The following is a 25,438-nucleotide window of genomic DNA, read 5'->3' on the forward strand; positions in this document are numbered from 1 at the left end:
TGATAAGGGGAGCGCCGGCCGGCTAGGCGTGCAGACACAAAAAGAGCAGGCCAAGGGAATAAGGGAACCTGAACAAACCAAGCGCGCAGTAATGTTACTGTTTCTGTAAGTGAAGCAGATGCTTCAAAGACCACATCTGCTGGTCCACTGTTAAAAATGCAAAAAAAATAACCCTTGTTATGATTTAAGTGAAACTATGTTAACCACGTCTTCTCTTAATGAGCCTTTCAGGTTGCAGCTGACAGAATCACTCCATCTGAAAGATACGGACTGGCATTTTGTCTCTGTCAACCCAGATCAGAAGGGTACTTGGCACCGTATTCACTGTAAGTACATCGTCATTGGGGACACCAAACACACACCACATGAGATTGAAATTGCTCCAGGAATGACAGCATCAGATCCTCAGGAATTCATTCTCGGGCTGCACTGTTTCCACCCACCCCTGTTTCTTCCCAAAGGACAAATTGTTGCACAAGCTATCCCTGTGCCGTTTTTGCCTAAAGGCACTGAAAAACAAGGGCCCACAGTTGCCCGGGTCCAAGTTATTGGAAGAGACAAACCCAAATTATGGTGTAATGTCAGTGGGAGTGGGGAGTCAAAACGCATTGAGATGCTTGTAGACACGGGTGCAGACTGCACAGTGATCCCAGTACAAGACTGGCCAGCACATTGGCCTTTGCAAAACGTTGCTGGTCACGTTCAAGGTGTAGGAGGTCTGCAATTGGCAAGACAATCCATGAGCGTCATACAAATCGAAGGACCAAATGGACAGTTGGCAAATATCCGTCCATTTGTGTTAGATTATTCGGAACCATTGTTAGGGAGAGATTCAATGGCCCAGTGGGGTGTCACAATTGATATTCCAGACTCCCCACAGGATTTTTCTACAGCGGTCATTGAACAACAGCGCCACACCCAAAAACTGAAGTGGAAAACAGACAAACCAGTTGAGGTGAAACAGTGGCTGCTCAGTAAACAAAAAATAAAGGCGCTTGAAGAGCTAGTGGAAGAGCAACTGAAAAAGGGTCACATTGTGGAGACCACGTCCCCGTGGAACTCTCCAGTGTTTGTCATTCAGAAAGCTGACAAAAAAGCGATGGCAGCTCCTCCATGACCTCCGACAAATTAATAATGTCATTGAAGATATGGGCTCTCCCCAACCTGGTATGCCATCCCCATTGATGCTTCCCCAGGACTGGAAATTAGCTGTTATTGATATAAAAGATTGTTTTTTCCATATTCCCTTACACCCTGACGATGCGCCGCGTTTTGCATTCTCGGTCCCACCAATCAACATGGAAGCCCCTATGAAAAGGTACCATTGGACAGTTCTTCCTCAGGGCCTGAAGGTTTCCCCAGCGATCTGCCAGTGGTATGTCTCTTCCCTGCTTTCCCCAGTGCGTGCAGCCGCAGAGAAGGCCATCATTTATCATTATATGGATGATATCCTTGTGTGTGCCGCCAATGATGATTTACTCACACATGTGCTTGACCTAACGATCGATGCATTGATTGTTGCAGGGTTCGAGCTCCAGGACAAGAAAATTCAAAAGATGCCACCTTGGAAATATTTGGGCCTAGAAATTTGGAATAGGACCATTGTTCCTCAAAAACTAGAAATCAATCCAAGGATCAAGACCCTTGCGGATGTCCACAAGTTGTGTGGGTCTTTGAATTGGGTAAGGCCATGGCTCGGTCTGACTAACGAAGACCTTGCCCCTCTTTTCAATTTATTGAAAGGGGGAGAGGACCCAGGTGCTTCCAGGTCCATTACCCCAGATGCACAGAAGGCTCTAGAAAAGGTTCAGATTGCAATGTCCACAAGACAGGCCCACCGAGGTCGGCCTGACCTGCCATTCAGATTTATCATCTTAGGTAAGTTGCCACACCTCCATGGAATCATTTTCCAGTGGGAGGAAAAACAAACACCTAAGGTAAAGGGCATACCAAAAAAGGGCGAGGACAAGAAGGACCCTCTCTTGATCATAGAATGGGTTTTCTTCAGTCAAAAAAGGTCCAAGAGAATGACAAAGCCTCAGGAGCTGGTAGCAGAACTGATCCGGAAAGCAAGGACTCGGATCAGGGAGTTGGCAGGATGTGACTTTGAGTGCATTCACATTCCAATTGAGTTAAAATCAGGTCAAAATTCTATGCAAATATTGGAACAATTGTTTCAAGAAAATGAAGTGTTGCAGTTTGCTCTGGATTCCTACTCAGGACAAATTTCTGTAGTGAGGCCTGCCCACAAAATGTTCGAACAAGATGTTCAATTTATTCTGAAATTGAGAAGTGCTTTGAGTAGGAGACCTTTAAAAAAGGCTCTGACTGTCTTTACAGATGCGTCCGGGAGGTCCCACAAGTCTGTCATGACTTGGAAGGATCCTCAAACCCAGCACTGGGAGACGGACATTGCTGAGGTGGAAGGTTCACCTCAGGTTGCTAAATTGGCTGCTGTTGTTAGGGCTTTTGAAAGGTTCTCAGAACCATTCAATCTGATTACGGATTCTGCATATGTGGCAGGACTAGTATCCAGGGCAGATCAAGCAATACTGCAAGAAGTGTCTAGCATCACACTTTTTGAATTGCTCTCAAAACTTGTAAAGTTAGTCACTCACCGAGAGCAACCTTTTTACGTGATGCGCGTCAGGTCACACACCGACTTGCCAGGGTTTATTGCTGAAGGCAACAGAAGGGCAGATGCTCTTGCTGCACCTGCAGTGATGGCCACGCTTCCAAATGTTTTTGAACAGGCAAAAATCAGCCACCAGCTTTTCCACCAAAATGCACCTGGCCTGGTTCGTCAGTTTCACATCACTCGAGAACAGGCCAAAGCGATTGTGGCCACATGCCCAAATTGCCAACAACATGCACTCCCTACAGTGAGTATGGGAGCAAACCCAAGGGGGTTGAACAGTTGTGAACTGTGACAAACAGATGTTACACACATACAGTCATTTGGACAGCAGAAATACGTTCACGTTAGTGTAGATACCTTTTCTGGAGCGGTCTATGCCTCTGCCCACACAGGAGAATCATCTAATGATGCCATTAAGCACCTCTTACAGGCTTTTTCTTTCATGGGCATCCCCAAGGAGTTGAAAACTGATAATGGGCCTGCCTATAAATCCAAGGAGTTCGGGAGCTGCCTGCAGCAATGGGGAGTAGAGCACAAAACTGGCATCCCCTACTCCCCTACAGATCAAGCCATTGTAGAAAGGACTCTCTGCAATATTAAAAGAGTCCTAGACCAGCAGCAACTGGTTCTGAAGGTTGAATCCCCCCACATCCGATTGTCCAGGGCGTTGTTCACAATAAATTTTCTGAATTGTTCGTTTGACAGCCTGAACCCGCCCATCCTGCGCCACTTTGGGGGGAGCAGTCATATGATGTTTAAAAAAAGCCTCCAGTTTTAGTAAAGGACCCTGAGACTTGGAAAACAGTGGGACCTTACAAATTGGTTACTTGGGGATGTGGATACGCCTGTGTGTCCACCCCCTCTGGGTTAAAGTGGGTTCCTTCCAAATGGGTAAGGCCCTATGTTCCCAAGGTCTCAGAGAAATCGACAGAAGCGCCCCAGGTTGCCAATGCTGCCTGGAGAAGGAAACACCGCACGCGTTCTCTGGAGGAAATTCCATTTAAGCCTCTGTCGTGAACGGCGGAAGAAATGCCTCACACAATGTGCGTGAACAGCAAATCCCAAAGTTTATTGAAAGCTCACACATATTTATATTGGTGTTAATGAAGCTTATACATATTGCAAAAGCTGAGCTCATTATTGGTTAAAGCACACTTAGATCAACCACACCTACTTCTATCTTCTAACAATTATTTTGCTTCTATGTTTGCATTCTTCTAACTTTTCTACCTAAGATAACTACATTTTCTGGCAAGCGATTTTCTCCCCCATGTTCCTCTTTCTGTGAAGGTCACCATGACCTTTGTCAGCGATTGGACACTGGTTGCATAATCCCCATCTTGTTTCCCCTATCCTTATCCAACGGTATCACATCGAAGTGGCCTTTCTCAGCTAGACAATTATCCAAAAAGCTCTCCATATTTCCCCTGTTTTTCTGTTGAACAAGCATGGTTTGATTAAATGCGGTAGCTATCATCTTTCGCACCATATTCTGTAAGCATATACAAAAACATGGCAAAATTAATACTAACAACAAAGCTACAATAGCTACTACAATGCCAATCTTAACAACAGAGCGTAACCATGATCCTAAGCTTAAAGATTTGAGCCATCCATCAATACGAAGGCCTGATTCTACCTGTAAGTTCCCAGTTAACCTCCACAACTCAGAGAGCTGCGAGTGAACAGACTGTGCATGATCAGAAAGGTTCATGCAACACATGCCTTCAAATTCTTCACAGCCATGGCCTTGTGCAAGTAAGAGAAAATCAATTGCAGCTCTATTTTTAAGTGTTGCATGGCAAATAGAATCCACATCAAGCAAAAGACTAGAAATCGCTAAATAAGTTGCATTTGTTTGTTTAGCAAGCCAACACCCTAACCTATTTAAAATAGCATGAGCACGTGCTGCTGATACCCCTGGAGCTAAGAAAGATGCTGCGATTATGGCCGCTGGGGACCAAAACTTCACATCATCCCGGCAGTCTGCTGCAAATGCATGAGCCATTCGTTTGCTTCTACGATGGCGGCGGCTCATGTTTAGTATCATGGACATGTTAGGTGTAAGTAGAGACAGCCGTCCAAGTGTACATGGTCCCCCGTGCAGCATTGATGGGATACCGGCCCAAGCACGGTCTCCACATACCAGGAAATATCCTGCTGGCAATTGAATAGGGTCATTGGATGAGACTGACACTCTCTTTGTTGTATAATTGCAGCAGGCCGATGCATTACGGTAGACAGTCATGATGGAAGTTACAACATTAGAATGGTTCTTGACTGACAGCAGGCTTCTATGGTTAAAATGAATACATGCATCTGCCATCACTGACCCTAACAACTCCAACTCTTGGGGTTCCTGTGGTGCTATAGGAAAGTGGGAAACCCACTGATCCCAATTATCCACACTCGTCCTGGCATTGCTGACCTTACAAGTTGGTACATGTGAAGGGCACGGCCAGGGATCTGCTGGTAATCCAACCAAACAGGTTGTGAATGGATTGCCAGGAGAAGATAATGACAGGCAAATAGTCTCCTGTTTAGTTAGGTTTGCCAGGGTGACCCATATGTTAGTCTTGGGCTGAGGTGGGGCCCATGCCTGATGGTCTACACTGTCCACGAAAGAAGCAAAAATTAATAAAGCAATAGCATAAAGTTTCCATCTCACCCTGATCTTTCCAGGCACTTCTTTGAACCACCCGGCCATCATGTCTGTCACAAACTTTTAAGAATACCTCTTCCTTCTCAGATTTAGCTTCTTTAGGTTCTTCAAACAATCCTCCCACACTTGGTTGGGATCCTGACCTTCCGAAATAGGACCTATCACACTCGACTGTGACAGAGGAATATTTCTACCACACTTAGTCTGCAAAATACACAACTGAGATAGCCCCAAAACACGTTTGACTAAATGTTGTATTTCCCATCTAAACCATGCAAGGATTTTCTGTTCTGGGGATTCATACAACTGTAACCCTTGGAAACCAGGTAGTCCTGTAAACAATTTAAGATCTCTCTGCCAAGAGTCAAACCGCCAATAGAAACCACACTTTTCACACCACAATTCAGCCAATCGAGATTGATGTACCCACTTAGTTTCCTGACAACCTCCACAAAAAAGCAGTATCCATGCAGCACAACGTTTATCTTGACACTTAATGCAAGCTAAATCCCTAGGCCCTTCAGATTCAAAATCAGAAAACATTGAATGCAAGCTTAATATGTTATCAAGAGATCTGCACCGATCAACTGCTCGATTGATGGCAGCATCACACTGTCCTTTCAGTTTAAGAAGTATCGGTCGAAGGATGATCAACAGCTTCGTCTCCACTCGCTGACGATCCTCTTCGCTCAGCTGATCGAGGTGTTCCATCAAACACAGCTGCTCGGGTCCATTTAGCAGGTACCCACAAAGATCCTGTAGGGGTAGAAACACAAAGATATCCGCGGCCCCAATATAACACCTTAGCAGGACCTTGCCATTGTCCTGTTTTAGGATCTCTGTATCTCACCCATACATCTTTCTTTACACCATCTGTTTCTTGTACGTAGTGACGAATCACAGCAGGAACCTTATTTTCCCCAAAAACACACAGGTGGTTCAAAACAAACAAACACTTTAACAATCTTTCTTGTGTCTCTCTGGTATCCATATATTTACTCAAATATCTTTTCAAGGTACCATTTGCTCTCTCCACAATTGCTTGCCCTGTAGGAGAATTGGGGATGCCTGTTACGTGTTCTATCCCCCACATCTGCATGAATTGCTTTATTCTTTTGCTACAGTAAGCAGGCCCATTATCTGTTTTGATCCGCTGTGGCACTCCCATTACCGCAAAACAACTACTGAGATGTCTCTCTACCTGCCCTGCTTTCTCACCAGTCTGTGCTGTGGCCCATATAAAATGACTGTAAGTGTCTATGGTAACATGTACGTACTTCAACCTCCCAAACTCTGCAACATGTGTGACATCCATTTGCCAGGTCTCATTTGTGCTCAGCCCTCTTGGGTTAACTCCCAGACCTAAGCCACAGCCTCCATTATGATGACTACATATAGGACAGGCTTTGACTATTGCCTGTGCCTCCTCCATAGATATCTGAAATTCTCTATGAAGGCCTTTTGCATTCTGGTGGAACATGGAGTGTGCCTCTCTGGCTATGGTTTGTTTGGGAATCGGAGTTGCTTGTGTGATTGAGACTAATTTATCTGCTCGCATGTTGCCCTCTCCCAGACCAATATCCCATTTGTGACTTCTGATATGGATAACACAAAAAGAATGCTTTCTTAGCTTAATTGCTCTCTGCAGCTGCATAAACAGCTCATGTAACCTCCGGTTTTGAACCTCTTTTATAGAGGCATCCTCTATTCGCTCACACACGCCTGCAACATACAAAGAATCTGTTACAATGTTAAGAGGTCCAGAGAAATGCATCATGGCCCATACAACAGCCAATAGCTCCATCGTTTGCAAAGTGTCCAACTCAGTAGCTCGGAGTATATGATGATGCCATTGTCCCTCTTTTTGCCAGGTCACTGCAGCAGTTTTGGATTTTCTTCCTGCATCTGTGTAAGCAGTTATAGCATCCGATAAGGGCTTTAGTGATCTTTTTAGGCATTGAATCCAACCCCACTGTCCTATCCAATTCAATGGTACATTGGGAATTTCATCAGTGGCAGTCACACTACCGGCTCCCAACAGGGCCTCTTGTAACTCCATACTGTTTGTCAGGTACCAGGTCAATGTATCTTTCTTCATCGGTATCTGTATCTGATCAGGTTCCTTTCCCGTAATCTGTACCGCCCGTTCACGACCCTTTTTGAGCAAATCAGCTAAAATTTCAATTTTCTGAAGAAGGGTTTTATGTTGTTGAAGTGGAGGAGATATCCATTCCAAGGCCCATATCTCCCCCGTTTTTCTGTTATGCTGAGTAAGTGCACCCAGTAAAAATTTTGGTCCACACCAAACTGTCAGCTGTATAGGAAGATCAAGATCACGTCTCCGAACACTGCCTTGTGTGACACAGTCCAATATCTGCTGCAGTGTCTCAACCTGTTCAGGGGTTATACGAACAGGCTGTGCCGGATCAGTTCCCTTTAGTAAAGGTCGAAGTTCATCTAACAGTTCATTAGGGATACCAACAATGGGGCATAGCCATTGTAGGTCCCCCAGTAATTTCTGAACATCATGCAATGTATGCAATGTAACGTTTAATCGCAATTTCTGAGGGGTAACAATTTGATCAGTAAGTGTCCACCCCAGATATTTCCAAGGTGCAGATAATTGAATTTTCTCAGAAGCTACAGTCAGTCCATAGAGCTTCAAAGCATCATATATTGCCTGAATTTTTTGACCTGTAAAAGGTTCTGGTTGTGCAAATAAAATATCATCCGTGTAATGGTAAATGATTGTATCAGGCCAGGCATGCCGTAAATGTTGTAAAGCTGTGTCGACACAGAGTTGACACAAGGTGGCGCTGTTCCGCATGCCCTGGGGTAGAGATACCCATTCAACTCTCTTGTCCGGCTCTCTCCTGTTTAGAGCTGGCAGAGTGAATGCAAACCTCCGAGTGTCTTGAGGATGAAGAGCGATAGTAAAGAAGCAGTCCTTCAGATCAATAATCAAAAGTGGCCAATCCCTTGGCAGCATAGCCGGATTAGGTAATCCTGGTTGTAAGGCTCCCATAGGCTCCATTTGTTCATTTACAGCCCGCAAATCATGTATTAAGCGATACTTTCCCGACTTCTTTTTAATAACAAAGATGGGGGTATTCCATGGGCTTGTTGACAACTGTAAATGTCCTTGTTTATATTGTTCATATACCAGTATGTGAACCTGTTCGAGACTCTCCCTTTTTAATGGCCACTGCTTAACCCATACCGGAACGTCCGTGGTCCAGGTTAATGGGATTGGGAAAGTCCATGCAATGGCCCTTAGCCCAAAGGGTGTTCATTTGTCAGTACTATACCCATCTGAGCCAAAATGTCCCGACCAATAACGCACTGCACAGTAGAAGGCAAAGGTACAACTGACAAAACACTCCGCACAGTTTTGTCATCAATAGTCACAGATAGCATGGGTGTGTTTCTTGCAAGTGTCAGGCCTCCAACTCCGGTTACTGGCATTGTGGTTGACTGCAATGGCCAGTTGTGGGATCAAAAATCCGGACTCACAATGCCGGAGTCCGCTCCAGTATCTAATAATCCTACTAAGGTTTGCTTTTCACCCTGATAATCCAAAATTACAGTGCGCTTTGGTCGTTCATTTAAGTTCATTGTTAAAAGAGTAAGACCCCCAGTGGATCCAAATCCATGCTCTCCTCTCGACTGTGCCTGACGAGGGGGTACAGTTTTAGCCAACTGTTGCAAAGGAATCAATTGAGCTATCCTTTGTCCTTTTTCGATTCGCATAGGTGGAAAAAGAGTATGCACCATAATAGAAATCTCCCCTGTATAGTCAGCGTCTATTATTCCAGATAAAACAAATAATCCCATCATTGTAGCCGAGGAACGACCTAAAAGCAAAGCTCCCATAGGTAATCCATCAATAATGAGTGGTCCTTTTACTCCAGTTGGAACCTTTTCTGGGTGGGTGGTCATCAGGGTTACTGTGGCTGCGGCTGCCAGGTCCAATCCGAGGCTCCCGGCGGTGGCTGGCTGGAGGCAGGTTGAGCTGAAGCGGTGACAGCTGCTACTTGTGTCCGGGCGCGGCGGCTGGTGGATGCGCTGGCTCTGCCGTTTCCCGAGCGGCGTCTGCAGGCTCCGGTGTTGTGGGTATCCAGGCGGCAATTGTTACACCAAACACTGACGGCGGGACAGTCACGTCGCATATGCCCCATACCTCCACACCGGTAGCATTTGAATCGGCCAGTAGATGGAGCTTGTGGAGCATTTATTGCTGCTGCCTGGAGCGGGGCGAGGGCTGCAAGCATCTGGTTCTGGGAAGACTTTGCCTGCTTCTGTAACCCGACCCCTAGCTCTTTAATAGCATTTACTAGCATTGCTTGTGATCCCACAGGAACATTTGCTAATCATTCTAAAGCTTCCTCTATAGACCAATTAGCTCCCGTGGTATTTAACACATTCTTGGTAGGCGGATTGCTGTTTTGGAGTGCGCATTGCTTTAGCAAGGTCCCTTTCATGAATTCAGGGACTCCTGCCCGTTCAATAGTGTTGGCTACCCTATCTATAAAAGCTCCAAATGACTCATCTTTATCTTGCTTCATTCCCATGTAAGAAGGAATCCCTCCTGGATCCTTAATTCTGTTGATAGCTAAACGTGCCAACCGCATAGCCTCCCTGCACTTTTCAGGACCAATTAATGCCTGTGCTTCCGTTCGAAGAAAAGGCCCGAACCCCATTAACTCCTCCAGGGTTACCCGATATAACGGGTCTCCTGGTTGCCGTACTATTGTGACACATTGCTGACAGATCGCATGCCAATGAGCATTGAACAGAAGCTGTTGATGCTGAGTAAAAATGAGCCATACTAACGCCCTGCAATCTGTCGGCAGCAAAACCTGAGTGCCCCAGATGTAATCCAGCATTTGTTTTGTGGGTTCACTGGTTACTCCAAATTGACTAACCGTGGATCGTAACTGTGATAACAATTTCCAATCCAAAGCAGTTATTGTAGCTTGAAACCCTCCCCCCGCCAGGGGAGAATAAACCACTGGGCAGGCAATTTCCATAGCAGCTGATATCGCTTCGTCATCCCCCGTGTCCATGAATTCTTTCACTACCACCGCCCATGCCTCTCTTCGCTGCTGTGCAACGGCCCTTGCTAGGTCACTCTCTGACCTGGGGATGGGCGCATTACTCGGCGGAGGAGGTGTAGGGTTTGACACCGGGGCAGGCGGCGCGGACGGCACTGCTGGAGTACACGCAGGGGGGAAGCTGCTGCCTGAAGCAGGAGCTGATAGCGGCGGGGAGCTGCTGTTTAGAGCAGGAGCTAGTGTCGGCGGGGAGCTGCCGCTTAAAGTAGGTGCCGGTGCCGGCAGGGGACCGCGGTATAAGGCAGGAACTGAAGTCAGCGAGGAAGTGCTACTTAAAGCAGGCGCCGATGTTGGCGGGGCCGTGTTGCTTAAAGCAGGCGCCGATGTCGGTGGGGAACTGCCGTTTAGAGCAGAAGGTGATGCCGGCGGCAGATTGACTGTGGACGTAACAGGGGGTAACGGGGAACCAAATCAGTCCCCATAATTCCTGTTTCTTTCATGGGCTGCACTAGCCTGCTGGGCAGCTCTTTCCTCTGCCTGATATTTCAACAATTCATCATGCACGACTCTCCATAAATTTCCCAACTTTCTTGCGGTTTTATCATCATCTATGACTGCCTGCCACAACTTATCCCCAAATATACGCCACTCAGACAACTCATGCACTGTGTGAGGATTTCGCAAAAGTCCCTGTGCACACCCATAAGCTAACAACCCAGGAAGCTCTTTCTGCAAATCTACACCCTTAACCTGACGCCTTTGTAAAAAGTCAGTAAATAAATCATATGCTGCTTGCCTTTCTTTATCCATGTTAAAGATAACAGCGCGCTTCTTGCAGCCCTTCAAGGCGATGGCAGCACGTATCGGCCGGGGTCTCCGATGAGGTCCCCGAGGCGCAGCACCTTCCCTTTTTCAGCGGCGCTTTCGCCGTCCTCGGCTGCGGTAGGACCCGAACTCCTTACGCCGCTCGACCGTGGCTACCGGCGAAAAAGGTCTCGGGTCACCATATGTCGTGAACGGCGGAAGAAATGCTTCACACAATATGCGTGAACAGCAAATCCCAAAGTTTATTGAAAGCTCACACATATTTATATTGGTGTAAATGAAGCTTATACATATTGCAAAAGCTGAGCTCATTATTGGTTAAAGCACACTTAGATCAACCACACCTACTTCTATGCTCTAATGATTATTTTGCTTCTATGTTTACATTCTTATAGCTACTCTACCTAGGCTATCTTCATTTTCTGGCAAGCGATTTTCTCCCCCATGTTCCTCTTTCTGTGAAGGTCACCATGACCTTTGTCAGCGATTGGACACTGGTTGCATAATCCCCAGCTTGTTTCCCCTATCCTTATCCAACGGTATCACATCAAAGTGGCCTTTCTCAGCTAGCCAATTATCCACAAAGCTCTCCACAAGCCTCCTTTCTGGAATAGTTTGTAATATGTTCGTCTTAAGTTTCCTTGTACCAGTTTAGATCCCATAGTTCGTGTGTAGCCTCAAGACACCATGAAACCAAGCCTGCTCCTCGTCCTACTCGTGATCATCCCACCAGCGATCTGGATAGTCCCTCAGCCCAAAGCACGTATGGACAACCTTGGCAAAAGCCCTCGGACATCAAGAGAGAAACTGACAACTGAGTGGACTGTTCAAAGACTGGGGACTCTCGGGCTGGGTGGGATCTGTTCTGAAAACTGTGTTTTTAGTACTGTTTGTATTAGTTTTTGTTGTTGTAGTTGTTAGCATTGTTTTTGGACTAGTCGACCGCATGGTTCTCAAGTTGATTTCAAGCTCATCTCCTCCCCCTCCTGAAGTTTACCATTTAGAAGCCCTTAGTGCTCCAATGAATGACATAGAACCCTCAGTGGAAAGCACTGAACCTCCTGTAGAGGAGGAACCAATTTACCAACCATGGTTTGGCAAGCATTCTGCACCACAAACCCAGTCCTCTTCTTTTTAAACAAAACTAGGGGGAGATGTTGCAGTGTGTCGCCATTTCCTGTCTCACCTATGCCATCCCCCTCAAGGATGCCAACCTTTCACCCTTTGCCCTTTGCCCTCCTGCCTGGCACCTTCCAGCAAGGCGTCATGCGATTGGCAGATGCCCCCCAGGCCTGGGCTCATTGGTTTGTCCTAGCGTCCACATCCCCTGACCCTTCCCCTGCTCACACCTGGTTGGCCCTCACCTGTCTGTCCCCTCCCCCTGTCCCCAGGGCTTAAAAAGGACACGAGACCATGCGGTCAGTGTCTCTGCCGTGGTTCTGTCGTCTCTGCCGTCTCTGTCTGTCTGGAGCTGTTGCCAGATTCAGAAACCTACCATGCTACAATAAAACTCTGGATCTAAGCTCCTCGGCAGAACCTGCTCCTTTTCTCTTCACCGTCTGAATCTTTTCCACCAAAGGTAAACTGAGTTTCTATTTTGCCTGGACTTGCTCTGAGCACCCAGCTGCAGCACCCAGCCAGCCAAAGGCATCTCTGGGGTGAAAAACGCCACAGCTGCCGCCTTTGGTCCAGCAGTGAGGCCAGACGAAGCCAGGCAGGACACACCCTGAAACATTCGGGGATTAATATTTAATATACCACCACTTCCAATATGGGTCTTAAACCAAATTGAACGAGCTTGTTCTGTTCATGGCTATTTTTGCAAACCATGGATCGGGGTCCAGTGTGTTAAATGCAAACTGAAGTGGTGACGACAAGTCCCTTAGGAAAATAATCTTTTCATAGCTCACAGGAAAAAGCAAAAATTTAGCTCTACTAATTTAGCTTGCAAAAGATGTTTTAGTATACTTAATACTCTTAACATTGAGCACGCATTAGAAATATTTCTAGGGCCTAGTCATAGAAGACAACCTCCCCCTGAACCCCTTAGAGGGATATTTCTACAATGTTGGAATTTTAACCAGGATTTAGGCTTTATTGAAACACAGGATCAGTGAAGTTTGCTTTGGATTCAATTTCAATTTCAATTGGCAAAACAGGCAATAGCAAATCAAATTGTATTGCAAAGTCAGATTACAGCTGCAGAGTGTGGGAGAGGAATAGCAGTGCCACAACAGCATCACTATTTCTGACAGTCAGTGGGACGAGGCCAAAGAATATTGGCTAAAGCATAGCCATGATCAGCAAAGGTGGTGACAATGGCAATTGTCCCACAAATAATATTGATGATAATCGTTACGATAATAGGAAAAACGCAGGGATTGCATAACATTGATAAGTGAACAAACATGTGGGTTACATGGGCTAATCAAACAGGGCAGGAATCAATTTGTTTATCATTGGCTACACCTTCTGATCCTTTTTGTACTTGTTTAATTGGAGTTCCATTAGATTCTATGGAAGAATTCGAACCTTGGACTAAAGCCATGGTGCACAAAAATTTAAATGATGCTTGGTCAAGTTGGTGCACAGTCCAATGGTGGAATATCCAGGGCAGACCAACCTCTGCAAATTGGTGCGACACTTTTGGGATTCCAATGAACCCCCTGGGAGCACAAGCTTTTACAATTGCCCAGGAATTGAATATCGCTGGCATGGAGCCACAGGAACTAGACATCCTGGGTTCTATGCCAGGCAATTACTATTTTTTGGGTATTATTCTGTGGGCTCAGATTTGTTTAGCATAAAAGAGGGATGACCAAAAAATGATAGCACTTGGATATCCCCTGGCTCCTCATGGTACTACAATACCACAGATTATTGCAACAATTGGATAAGGCCTTTACCAATAGAGCAAGGTGCAGCTAAAATGCTACCTCCTGGGGTTTTCCTCATTTGTGGGGATAAAGCCTGGCCTGCAGTGCCCCAGAAAGCATTGGGAGGATCATGTTATTTTGGCAAACTAACATTACTGGCCCCAAACATCCACCAGATGCTTAACATCAGTCACAAGTCCCAGCGCTTGAGACGTAGTGTGCATCAGTTGGGCCCTGAATGTAGAGATGAGGTACAATTATGGGACTCACCATCAGTTATATTGGCATCGTTTTTCACGCCAGGAGTAGCCTTGGCACAGGCCCTCACACAATTAAGGTGACTAGCGTGTTGGGCAGGGAAACAAATTAACATCACGTCCATAGTGCTAGATGAACTCACTACTCATGTTGATAGCATACACATGTTGTGTTGCAAAATAGGGCTGCCATAGATTTTTTATTGCTAGCACAAGGGCACGGGTGTGGAGATTTTGAAGGGATGTGTTGCATGAACCACTCTGATCACTCTGAATCAGTTCACAAGAAAGATTTGACACAAAGAAAACATGAAGAAACTTATAGTTGTTAATAACTCTTTTGATGAGTGGTTAAAATCTTGGGGCATTACTGGTTGGCTTAAAGACTTAGTTCGCTTTGGCATTATGGTTTTTTGCATTATTTTAGTCATTTTGCTTATAGTACCCTGCTTATTACAGTGTGTGCAAAGAATAACTGAACATGCTATTAATTCAGTCTGGCTTGGGCAAAAACAAGACAGGGGAATTGTTGAGAATTTTTTGCAGGACAATGGACATATGCAACATATGCACAATCCAGCCTTCATAGAAACTGAGTAAGGTCACCGTGCCCTTGAAGAACACGAAAGGAGAACATGCTCAAAAGCAGACAGTTCAGGATGCAAAGGCAACCAAGAAAACTGCAGCGAGATGCATGAAGAAGAAAGACTAACTAAAATTAACTGAAATATTAAAATGCGTGCGTAAAGGATTTAACCAATCATGTATTAGCTTGAGGCATGAACAATAGAGAACAGTATAAATATGGCTTGCTTTTTGTAATAAATGGGCTTCACTTGATCATATTGATCATGGCGTGATGTCCCATTAATGATCCTCCGCACCCTCCCTTTGCTCCCAGTGACTCAATCACTGCCACAGAAACTGTCTTTTCCACCAGAGGAACTGGAGATAATTAAAAAGAGTGGGGCAGAGCAAAAAAGGAAATAATTGTTTGACAAGGGATGGCAAACAATGGAGACCAGAAGCTTTGGCCATACAAGTATTAGAACAACTCCATGAAGAGAGTCATTGGAACTCTCGAGGACTGGCAGAAGACTTCCTCCAGATGTATTTTGCTGTGGGTCTTTTTAGTCTGGCAAAAGCAGCTGTTGAAGTTTGCTTGATTTGTGCTTAAGCCAATAACAGGGTGTCCTAGGGTGACGTTATGATGCTTGTATCTCCATTCATGTGTTCTGTTAATGTTGGATATTATGTTCTGTACCTTTAAGACTGGCTCTGAAGAGGGAAAGTTTTGTTTTGGTTTTCTTATCAGCCGGGTGAGACACAGAGACTGCAGCTTTTGCTTTTTCTGCTTTTGCTTTTCGCTTTGCTTTCTGTCGCTCTTGCTTGCTTCGCTTCTGCTTGCTTTTGCTTTTGCTCATTAGCTAGCTTAGCTAAACTGTCCAAATTTCTTCCTGGACTGTTTCTCCTTTCCTTTTTCTGACCATTTTGAACCTGCTCCGGGCTGGGACCTGGGAAACACCAAGATTCTGCACCTTGTGGCCTGCAGCAGCTATCCCCAGCACCGGAGGGCCTGAGAACAGAGCGACCACCCCCAAGAGAGACTTTCTGAATTTGTCATTTTTTCCAGAGTGGTGTCATCCGGTATTGTTCATTTTGTGTGCTGGGGAGTGCTGTGCCTATTAAATAAACAAGTTCTTTCCACTTGTCTCTGAGGAATCCTTCCCAAACTGGTTGGGGGGAGGGGCTGTGTGGGTTTGCTTTCTGGAGGGGCCCTCCTTTGGAAATTGTCTACCAAATTTGCCCTAAACCAGGACAAAATCTTGGCGCCCAACACAAGGGCAAGAGAGAGAGAGTGGAAGAACCCTGTTTTAAGTGCATTTTGGTTTCCATTACTCTCTGTTTGTTTAAAGCAGTTAATAGCCATGCTTTTTGAATTCATAATGTCTGTTGGGGTAAAAGCTTGCATGTGTTTCTGGTCCCTAGGGTTTTTTGAGATCTTAATACCTCTATGGTCCCTAGGTTTATTTTCTTATCCAGAAATAGTTCCTAATACGTAGTTTTTACAGCAGAGGGGCAGTGACCAGAATAGCTATCCTGCTGGGCTTGGTGGCAATGATTTGTAGAGAAGTTTATAAACATGCTGGGGTCCGCTCCAGGTATGAATGGTTCCTGGCTATGGTTATGCATCCAGTTTTTTAGAGGAAGAGCAGCAGGGAATGAGGCTTTTCAGCCTTTGCTTTCCTTCTTCTCCTATGAATTGGTTGCATCACTAGTGAAGGATGTTCAGTTTCTCCTGAATGTTAAAGAGACCATCTTTCTGGTATTCAACCTGGTAACCTTCTTCTATACAGTCTGCTGTCTCTCCAGAATGAGGGCTGAGATTTCTAGACGGGCTGATGAGACCCCTGACTCAGGAGTAGACCCAGGCGTGGAAAATCCTGAGTGCTGTGGGAAATGGGAGGATATGGGCCAAATCCTTAAGGAATTCTCTGACCCTATAGTCTGGGACTTTCCACATGAACAAATTCAGAACCCAGCTGAGGTGGGGAAATACCTGAAAGAGAAGTACCAGGATGAGCCTAAGGAGAGAAAGGTCATTGCAGTGAGCTGGGCCCTGGCATATGCTTATCGCACTCTGTTGGAGACTGTAGGACAGCAGACAGAGGCAGGGGGGCAGGGAGATAAATCAGCTATCCCAGTCACTCAGGCTGCAGCCAACACCCCAGGCTCAAAGCCAGCAGCCAAACCAGATAGTGAGCCTAAGCCAGCAGCTAAACCAATGGCTGTTGCTACCAGTACTAGAAGTGGGAAATGCACGGACAAGACCAATCGACCAGTGGATGATGATGATGATGATGATGATGATGCAGCAGAAGGAACCTCAATGCCTCCTGACATAAAATCAGGAGTCAAAGCAGCAGGTGCAAGATCAGATGCAAATATTGAGTCTTTTTCCCTGAAGGACCTTCGTGGCTTACAGAAGGATTACACCCGACGACCTGATGAATCCATAATTAGTTGGTTAGTCTGTCTCTGGGATGCTGCAGGCCAGGCTACAATTCTGGATGGCACTGAAGCGAGGCATTTGGGATCCCTGTCACATGATCCTGTCATCGACCAAGCAATGATGAGGGGGGCTAACCCTCAGAGCCTCTGGGCACGGGTCTTGGAAAGTGTTGCACAAAGATACCTGTGTGCAGATGATCTTTATATGCAACAAACACAGTGGAAGATCATAGAGCAAGGGATCCAATGCCTGAGAGAAATGGCAGAGGCAGAGATTATCTTCTCAGATGATGTAACAACTAGGAATCCAGACTTGGTACCATGCACGTCTGTGATGTGGTGAAAACTTGTGCGACTTGGGCCACATGAATATGCTTCTGTCTTAGCCACAATGAAGAGGGATGAGAGGGACGAGACTGTGCTGGATATGGCAAGGAAGCTCCGAGCATATGCAGATGTTGTGCATGGCCCAACACATGCCAGAATTGCAGCGGTAGAAACGCGTCTGCAGAACTTAGAGGATAAGCTAGAGGAGAATCATAAGAACCTCAGAGAGGAGATTAAAGACCTTCTCCAAATCTCGGGAGTACAGATCAGAGGTTCTGGTATCCAAGGCAGACGTTTCCCAGATGGCGAGAGAAGGTACACCCCACGAGCTGAGCTGTGGTTCTACCTGCGTGATTGTGGAGAAAACATGAGGAGGTGGGATGGAAAACCTACTGCTGTTCTGGCACGACGGGTGCGTGAATTGAAGGAAGCCACCAGAAAGAAAGCAGCTCCAGTAGCCCGTAGCCGAACTGCCAGGTATGATGCTGATGATGACATGTCTGATCCCCTTGAAGGAACATCCAAGACATATGCCCAGGGAAAGAAGGATTACCAGGCTTAGAGGGGCCCTGCCTCTAGCCAGGTAGAGGCTAGGGAAAATCGTGTTTGCTGGTCTGTGTGGATTCGTTGGCCTGGCACATCGGAACCACAAGAGTATAAAGCTTTGGTTGATACTGGTGCTAAATGTACATTAATTCCATTGAGATGTGGGGACAGAGTCTGTTTCTATTGCTGGTGTGACAGGGGGATCCCAGGATTTCACTTTGGTGGAAGCTGATGTGACCCTGACTGGGAATGAGTGGGAGAAACATCCTATCGGGACTGGCCCAGAGGCCCCATGTATTTTGGGCATAGACTACCTTCAAAGTGGGTATTTCAAAGACCCAAAAGGACTCAGATGGGCATTTGGGATAGCTGCTGTAGAGACAGAGGGCATCCAGCAATTGAACACCTTGCCTGGGCTGTCTGAGAATCCATCTGCAGTAGGACGCCTGACGGGAGAAGAGCAACGGGTGCCAATTGCCACCTCCATAGTGCATCGACGACAGTATAGAACCGCTCGAGATGCTGTGATCCCCATCCATAAGATGATCTGAGAGCTGGAGAGCCAAGGGGTGGTCAGCAAGACCCACTCACCCTTCAACAGCCCCATTTGGCCTATGCCTAAATCTGAAGGAAAATGGAGATTGACTGTGGACTACCGCGCATTGAATGAAGTGACACCACCACTGAGTGCTGCCGTGCCAGACATATTAGAGTTCCAGTATGAGCTTGAGTCCAAGGCAGCAAAGTGGTATGCCACTATAGACATTGCCAATGCATTTTTCTCCATTCCTTTGGCAGCAGAATGCAGGCCTCAGTTTGCTTTCACCTGGAGGGGAGTGCAGTATATCTGGAACCGACTGCCCCAGGGATGGAAGCACAGTCCTACCATCTGCCATGGACTGATCCAGACTGCACTAGAAAGGAGTGAGGCTCCATAACATCTGCAATATATTGATGACATCATTGTGTAGGGGAACACAGCTGCGGAAGTGTTTGAGAAAGGAAAGGAAATCATCCAAATCCTCCTGGGAGCTGGTTTCGCCATTAAAAAGAGCAAAGTAAAGGGACCAGCTCATGAGATTCAGTTCCTGGGAGTGAAGTGGCAAGATGGACAGCGTCAGATTCCTACAGACGTCATCAACAAGATCACAGCTATGTCTCCACCAACCAATAAGAAAGAGACACAAGCTTTCCTAGGTGCCATAGGCTTTTGGAGGATGCACATTCCTGAGTACAGTCAGATCGTGAGCCCTCTTTACCTGGTCACCCGCAAGAAGAACACTTTCCACTGGGGCTCTGAGCAGCAACAGGCCTTTATCCAAATTAAGCAGGAGATCGCTCATGCAGTAGCTCTTGGCCTGGTCAGGAGGGGACCAGATGTGAAGAACATGGTCTACTCTGCAGCCGGGAACCATGGCTTGTCCTGGAGCCTTTGGCAGAAGGTGCCTGGGGAGACTCGGGGTCGACCACTGGGATTTTGGAGTCGAAGCTACAGAGGCTCTGAAGTCAACTATACTCCAACAGAGAAGGAAATCTTGGCTGCCTATGAAAGAGTCCAAGCCGCCTCAGAGGCGATTGGTACAGAAGTGCAACTCCTCCTGGCACCCCGACTACCGGTGCTGGGGTGGATGTTCAAAGCCAAGGTTCCTTCCACTCACCATGCCACCAGTGCCACATGGAGCAAGTGGATTGCTCTTATCACTCAGCGCGTCCGTATAGGTAAACTGAATTGCCCTGTGATTTTGGAGGTCATTATAAATTGGCCCGAAGGTGAGAATTTGGTGTCCCAGATGAAGAACAAGAACCAGTGACATGGGCTGAAGAGGCTCCTCCATATAACCAACTGCCACCAGAGGAAACACGCTATGCTCTTCACTGACGGTTCCTGTCGCATCATAGGGATAAACCGGAAGTGGAAAGCAGCCATATGGAGCCCCACACGACAGGCTGCACAAGCTACTGAAGGAGAAGGTGGATCAAGTCAACTTGCAGAACTCAAAGCCATTCAACTGGCCCTGGACATTGCAGAAAGAGAGAAATGGCCAAAGCTCTACCTCTACACTGATTCATGGATGGTAGCCAATGCTCTCTGGGGATGGCTGGAGAGGTGGAAAAAGCCTAACTGGCAGTGTAGAGGAAAACCAATTTGGGCTGCTGATGAGTGGAAAGATATTGCTACCAGGGTAGGGAGGCTACCTGTGAAAGTCCGCCATGTAGATGCCCATGTTCCCATGAGTAGAGCCAGTGAGGAGCACCAAAACAATGAGCAGGTAGATCAGGCTGCAAAGACAGGGCTGTCCAAGATAGACCTAGATTGGGAACACAAGGGAGAGTTATTCCTAGCTCGATGGGCCCATGATGCCTCAGGCCATCAAAATAGAGATGCCACCTATAAGTGGGCAAGAGACCAAGGGGTGGATTTAACCATGGACAGTATTTCACAGGTTATCCATGACTGTGAGACGTGTGCTGCCATCAAGCAGGCCAAGCGAGTGAAGCCCCTATGGTATGGTGGGCAGTGGTCCAAGTACAAGTATGGGGAGGCCTGGCAGATTGACTACATCACACTGCCCCAGACACACCAGGGCAAGCACTATGTGCTGACCATGGTAGAAGCCACCACTGGATGGTTGGAAACCTACCCTGTGTCTCACACTACTGCCTGTAACACCCTCCTGGGCCTTGAAAAGCAGGTCCTTTGGAGGCATGGTACTCCTGAGAAGATTGAGTCAGACAATGGGACTCATTTCAGGAACAGCCTTATCAACACCTGGGCTAGCGAACATGGCATTGAGTGGGTGTACCATATCCCCTACCATGCACCAGCTGCAGGCAAAGTGGAGAGGTACAATGGACTACTAAAAACACAGCTGAAAGCTTTGGATGGGGGATCTTTCAAAAATTGGGAGCAGCATTTAGCAAAGGCCACCTGGTTAGTTAACACCCGAGGTTCCACCAACCGAGCAGGTCCTGCCCAGTCTGAGTCCCTGAATGTAATAGATGGAGATAAAGTCCCAGTGGTACATGTCAGACGTTTTGTTAGGAGAAGACAGTGTCTATCAATTTTGCCTTGAGTACAGACAAACCCATTTGTGGTGTTGTCTTTGCTCAGGGACCAGGTTGCCCAGGGTGGATAATGCAGAGAGATGGAACAACACGATGTGTAGCTCATGGAAATCTGATTGTGGGGTGAGAATGATATGCAATATCACTGTTCATTGGATGTTACTGCCATTGTCTGTACATTAAACCATACAGACATCAGATAGAAGGAAATGTGTAAGTGTTGAAGGTCTGGGCAAGTGGAAAATGGAGTAGGAAATGTGCAAGTGTGAAAGGTCTGAGCAAGTGATAGATGGAGCTTTGAGTGAGTAAGGTGAAAGGGGTGAAATCCTGCCGCTCTGTAGTATAGGGCCTGGATTCAGTGGTCCAGTGTGGGGATGTGAGGAGGGCATGATGGGTATTGCTTGTAAATTATGGGGGAACAGATGGAAATTTTGTGTGAATAAATGCATGATGTGTGGTAGTATGTTGATGATATGGGGATAAGGGGTGGAATGTCCTAGGGTGACGTTATGATGCTTGTATCTCCATTCATGTGTTCTGTTAATGTTGGATATTATGTTCTGTACCTTTAAGACTGGCTCTGAAGAGGGAAAGTTTTGTTTTGGTTTTCTTATCAGCCGGGCGAGACACAGAGACTGCAGCTTTTGCTTTTTCTGCTTTTGCTTTTCGCTTTGCTTTCTGTCGCTCTTGCTTGCTTCACTTCTGCTTGCTTTTGCTTTTGCTCATTAGCTAGCTTAGCTAAACTGTCCAAATTTCTTCCTGGACTGTTTCTCCTTTCCTTTTTCTGACCATTTTGAACCTGCTCCGGGCTGGGACCTGGGAAACACCAAGATTCTGCACCTTGTGGCCTGCAGCAGCTATCCCCAGCACCGGAGGGCCTGAGAACAGAGCGACCACCCCCAAGAGAGACTTTCTGAATTTGTCATTTTTTCCAGAGTGGTGTCATCCGGTATTGTTCATTTTGTGTGCTGGGGGGTGCTGTGCCTATTAAATAAACAAGTTCTTTCCACTTGTCTCTGAGGAATCCTTCCCAAACTGGTTGGGGGGAGGGGCTGTGTGGGTTTGCTTTCTGGAGGGGCCCTCCTTTGGAAATTCTCTACCAAATTTGCCCTAAACCAGGACACAGGGTTACAAAGAAAGCTGCCAGGGGAGGGAGGCCTTGGGCTGTATGTCCCTTCTAAAGATGCCAAGTGGATTTTACTGAGATGTGCCAAGTGGGAAGGCTTAAATATCTTCTGATAATAGTATATCAGCTAACAAGGTGGCCAGAAGCATTCCCAGCTGCTTCAGCAGCTACAGTGTCACTGTCATATTTTCTGAAAAATGCTCTTTGACCAGGATTCTTCTCCTGGGAAGCTGAGAAGCCTCAGAGAGAAATGTAAACAATAATTATCTGATTCGCTTCTCCCTGTTTTGCTGCTTTGGAATGTGGTTTGGACATTGTTTACCAACAGGTGAATGTTTGGTTCCATGAGAACTGTTTTAACTTAATGGCCAATCACAGCCAGCTGTGTCGGGACTCTGGAAGGAGTCATGGGTTTTTATTATTCATTCTTGTTAAGCCTTCTGTCTGTATCCTTCTCTTTCTTTAGTATAGTTATAGTATAGCATTCTTTAATATAATGTAATATCATAAAATAATAAATCTGCCTTCTGAAAACATGGAGTCAGATTCTCATCTCTTCCCTCATGCTGGGGACCCTCACTGTTGTAATGCACTAAATAGTTTATTTAGTAGTTGTTCTGCACTGGGTAATGGGAATTTTGTACTGAGTGTGGTATGTCATGTAGATTATTCCCCCTTCCTCATCACATGGTTTCTCCCCATGCACTCCTTTCTACACACCTGGTGGTCTGCCCCATGGATACCCCTCCCCTCGCCCCTCCCCAATGGCATCCCATTGGCCACGGTCCTCTTTCCCTATCCCCCTTTCCCCTGGGGGATAAAACCCCACTGCAGGAAAACGTTTGGCCTCTTTTGCCATCTGGGTTGTTGCTGTGGTCAGCAATGTCCCATCACAAGCCAATAAACAGGATACTCATCCCCACATGGTGGAAGAGCGCTCCTTGTCTTTTATTTTCAGTCCACGCAGGTCCATGTGGGCTTGGGTTCCAGCTAGCCGGATTGGACCCATACAAAGCCCAGAGAACCACGGATTATTGCACCTCACAAACACACCAATTGGTGACCCCGAGTGTGGCATGGATCACTCCTTTGTGGATTTGAAGGACAAATGGTGACCACAGATGTCTGCTGTAGTCTGAGCTCAAGACCCGAGATCCTGGATTCGGGCAGAGTTCACAGCCAAGGCTGCACACAAAAGAATCTCCTGAGTTTTCCCAAACATAGCTGTCCGGAGACCATCGCAGCACAGAGCTCTGATGCCGAGAAGTCTGGACGCTGTCTCAAGGTACTGTTAACTCTTCCCCTCCTGAAAATACTGCCCTTTGCAAAATGTGGGCTGAAGGTTGGGAAGGGGTGCATTCAGAAACGGAGATCCAATTTTCTCCTTCAGAGGAGGACATTATTTTGTTGTGGAGATCTTGGGGTCTACAGGGGAGAATTCATATGGTGAAGAGACATTTCTATGAGTTTTTCAGATGGGAAAAGTATAATGGGTTTTTTGCAGATCTCACATGCTTGCTCGACCTGAGCATCTGGGAGTCCATGGATCCCTATATTTGGGAGAAATGCGAATGGGGGTTTGGTCTCCCCCTAATTTATCCAGCGTTCACAGCGCTTTTCTCTGTTTTGAAGCGGAGAGCGCCCTTGGTGGGGCTCCTCATCTCGTGGAGGGGGCTGTATGCCCCCCCGCCAGTGCCAGCGGTAGAAGTATCCATCCAAGGACACAAACTGCTGGTTCCCAGCCCCCCCGCATTGCGGGGGGGCGAGATTTTGCCCACGGCTGAGGAGAAGTTTTTTCTGCTTCTCAGGAGCATGTGCCAGAGGAGCCGCTTTTTTCCCCCCTCCTTCCCTCCGGGGGGGTGGGTGTGAGCCAGCCCCACCGGCCCCGCGGACGCTGCCACCTTCGCTCTCCCTGCCCGCGGCTCCGCCAGCCCCCATTGTGGCCCTTCCAGCACAGTTTGTCATCGTTCCGATTGCGGAAGCACCGCCTCTCGCTGCTTCGCCCAGGGTTGCCAGGCAACCCGATCGACAGAAGTGGCAGCCTGGCTCCCTGAAAGAAGGTGTCTCCGCCACTGTCTGCCAGCCCGAAAACACTGTGGCAGGGCTGAGCGAGCTGCCCCGCAGCCCTGCCCACGGGCCCGCCACCTGCCAGGCTGGCCCTGCCGGCTCCACAAACCGCGTCAGCACTGCTGCTCCCGGAACCCGGCGAAGACACGGCTGCCGCCTCCCTGCCTGCGGTGCCTGCTCCCTCTGCATTGAGCCCGGCGGGAGACGCGCTCCCGCCGACCCCGCCAGCCCCCCCAGCGGTCCCGCCGTCTTCAGTACCTTTGTCCTCCATGTCAGCCTCTGCGTCGGACCCTGCAACCAGCCTGTCCCACAGCGGAAGCGGCCCAGCTCGACTGCTCAGGGCCAGTGCCGCAAGAGTGAACACTTTCAATCTCAGTGTTTTTCTGGGACACAGCATTTTTCGCGGCCCGATTTGCGTTTTGTCGGGGGCTTATCGCTGGGGGTTGGAATGCCTGACTCCCCCCACGCGCCCCAGCGGTGTGTGGGGGGGTGGCTCCCGGAGGTGCCGTCTCTGTCCCTGAGCCTGGAGGGGATGCGGGCGGTGCCGAAGGGCAGAAAGCGGGAACGCTGGCATTTACATTGCAGGGGTGGGGGGCACAGCGGAAAGCGAGCATTGCTCATTTGCTTTGGGGGAAGATGACCCCCAGATCCAGGATGCAGATCTTTGGGAAACCTTCCCCCCCCTCAGCTGCTGGTGTGCGCCCGTGGTTCTGGGGGGAGGGGGAGGAATCGTTTGGTCACTCCTGCTGCCAAGGCACTGGCAGCATGGTGCGGGCGGGTTGTGAGAACAAAAAAGCCCGCCCCGCAGGCCAGGTCTGGGCTGCTTGGCCCATTTCCCTAGGCTGGGGCCTCCGCCTCGCCTGCTGCCGGGTTTGGGGGCTTTGATCCCCCTACCCGGACCTGGGCCACCGTTCTGTGGGCCAGGTCTGGGGTCCTCGGTCCATCCACTAGGGCCAGGGCCCCCTCAGGGTTCTAAAAACCC

At 47.6% G+C, this 25,438-nt stretch overlaps 1 protein-coding gene across 1 annotated transcript; it reads right to left on the bottom strand.

Moving 5' to 3' along the window:
• Positions 1 to 3,686: 3,686 nt before the first annotated feature.
• Positions 3,687 to 24,970, bottom strand: LOC118701555 (syncytin-A-like). Its single transcript, XM_036406230.2, has 2 exons — positions 24,715 to 24,970; positions 3,687 to 6,056 (listed from the first exon to the last, which is right to left on the bottom strand). Exon 2 carries the CDS (start codon positions 5,346 to 5,348, stop codon positions 3,945 to 3,947), a length of 1,404 nt encoding a protein of 467 aa, XP_036262123.1. The 5' UTR covers positions 5,349 to 6,056; positions 24,715 to 24,970; the 3' UTR covers positions 3,687 to 3,944.
• Positions 24,971 to 25,438: the final 468 nt, after the last annotated feature.

Source organism: Molothrus ater, chromosome W (genome assembly GCF_012460135.2).
Source record: "Molothrus ater isolate BHLD 08-10-18 breed brown headed cowbird chromosome W, BPBGC_Mater_1.1, whole genome shotgun sequence".
NCBI lineage: Eukaryota > Metazoa > Chordata > Aves > Passeriformes > Icteridae > Molothrus > Molothrus ater.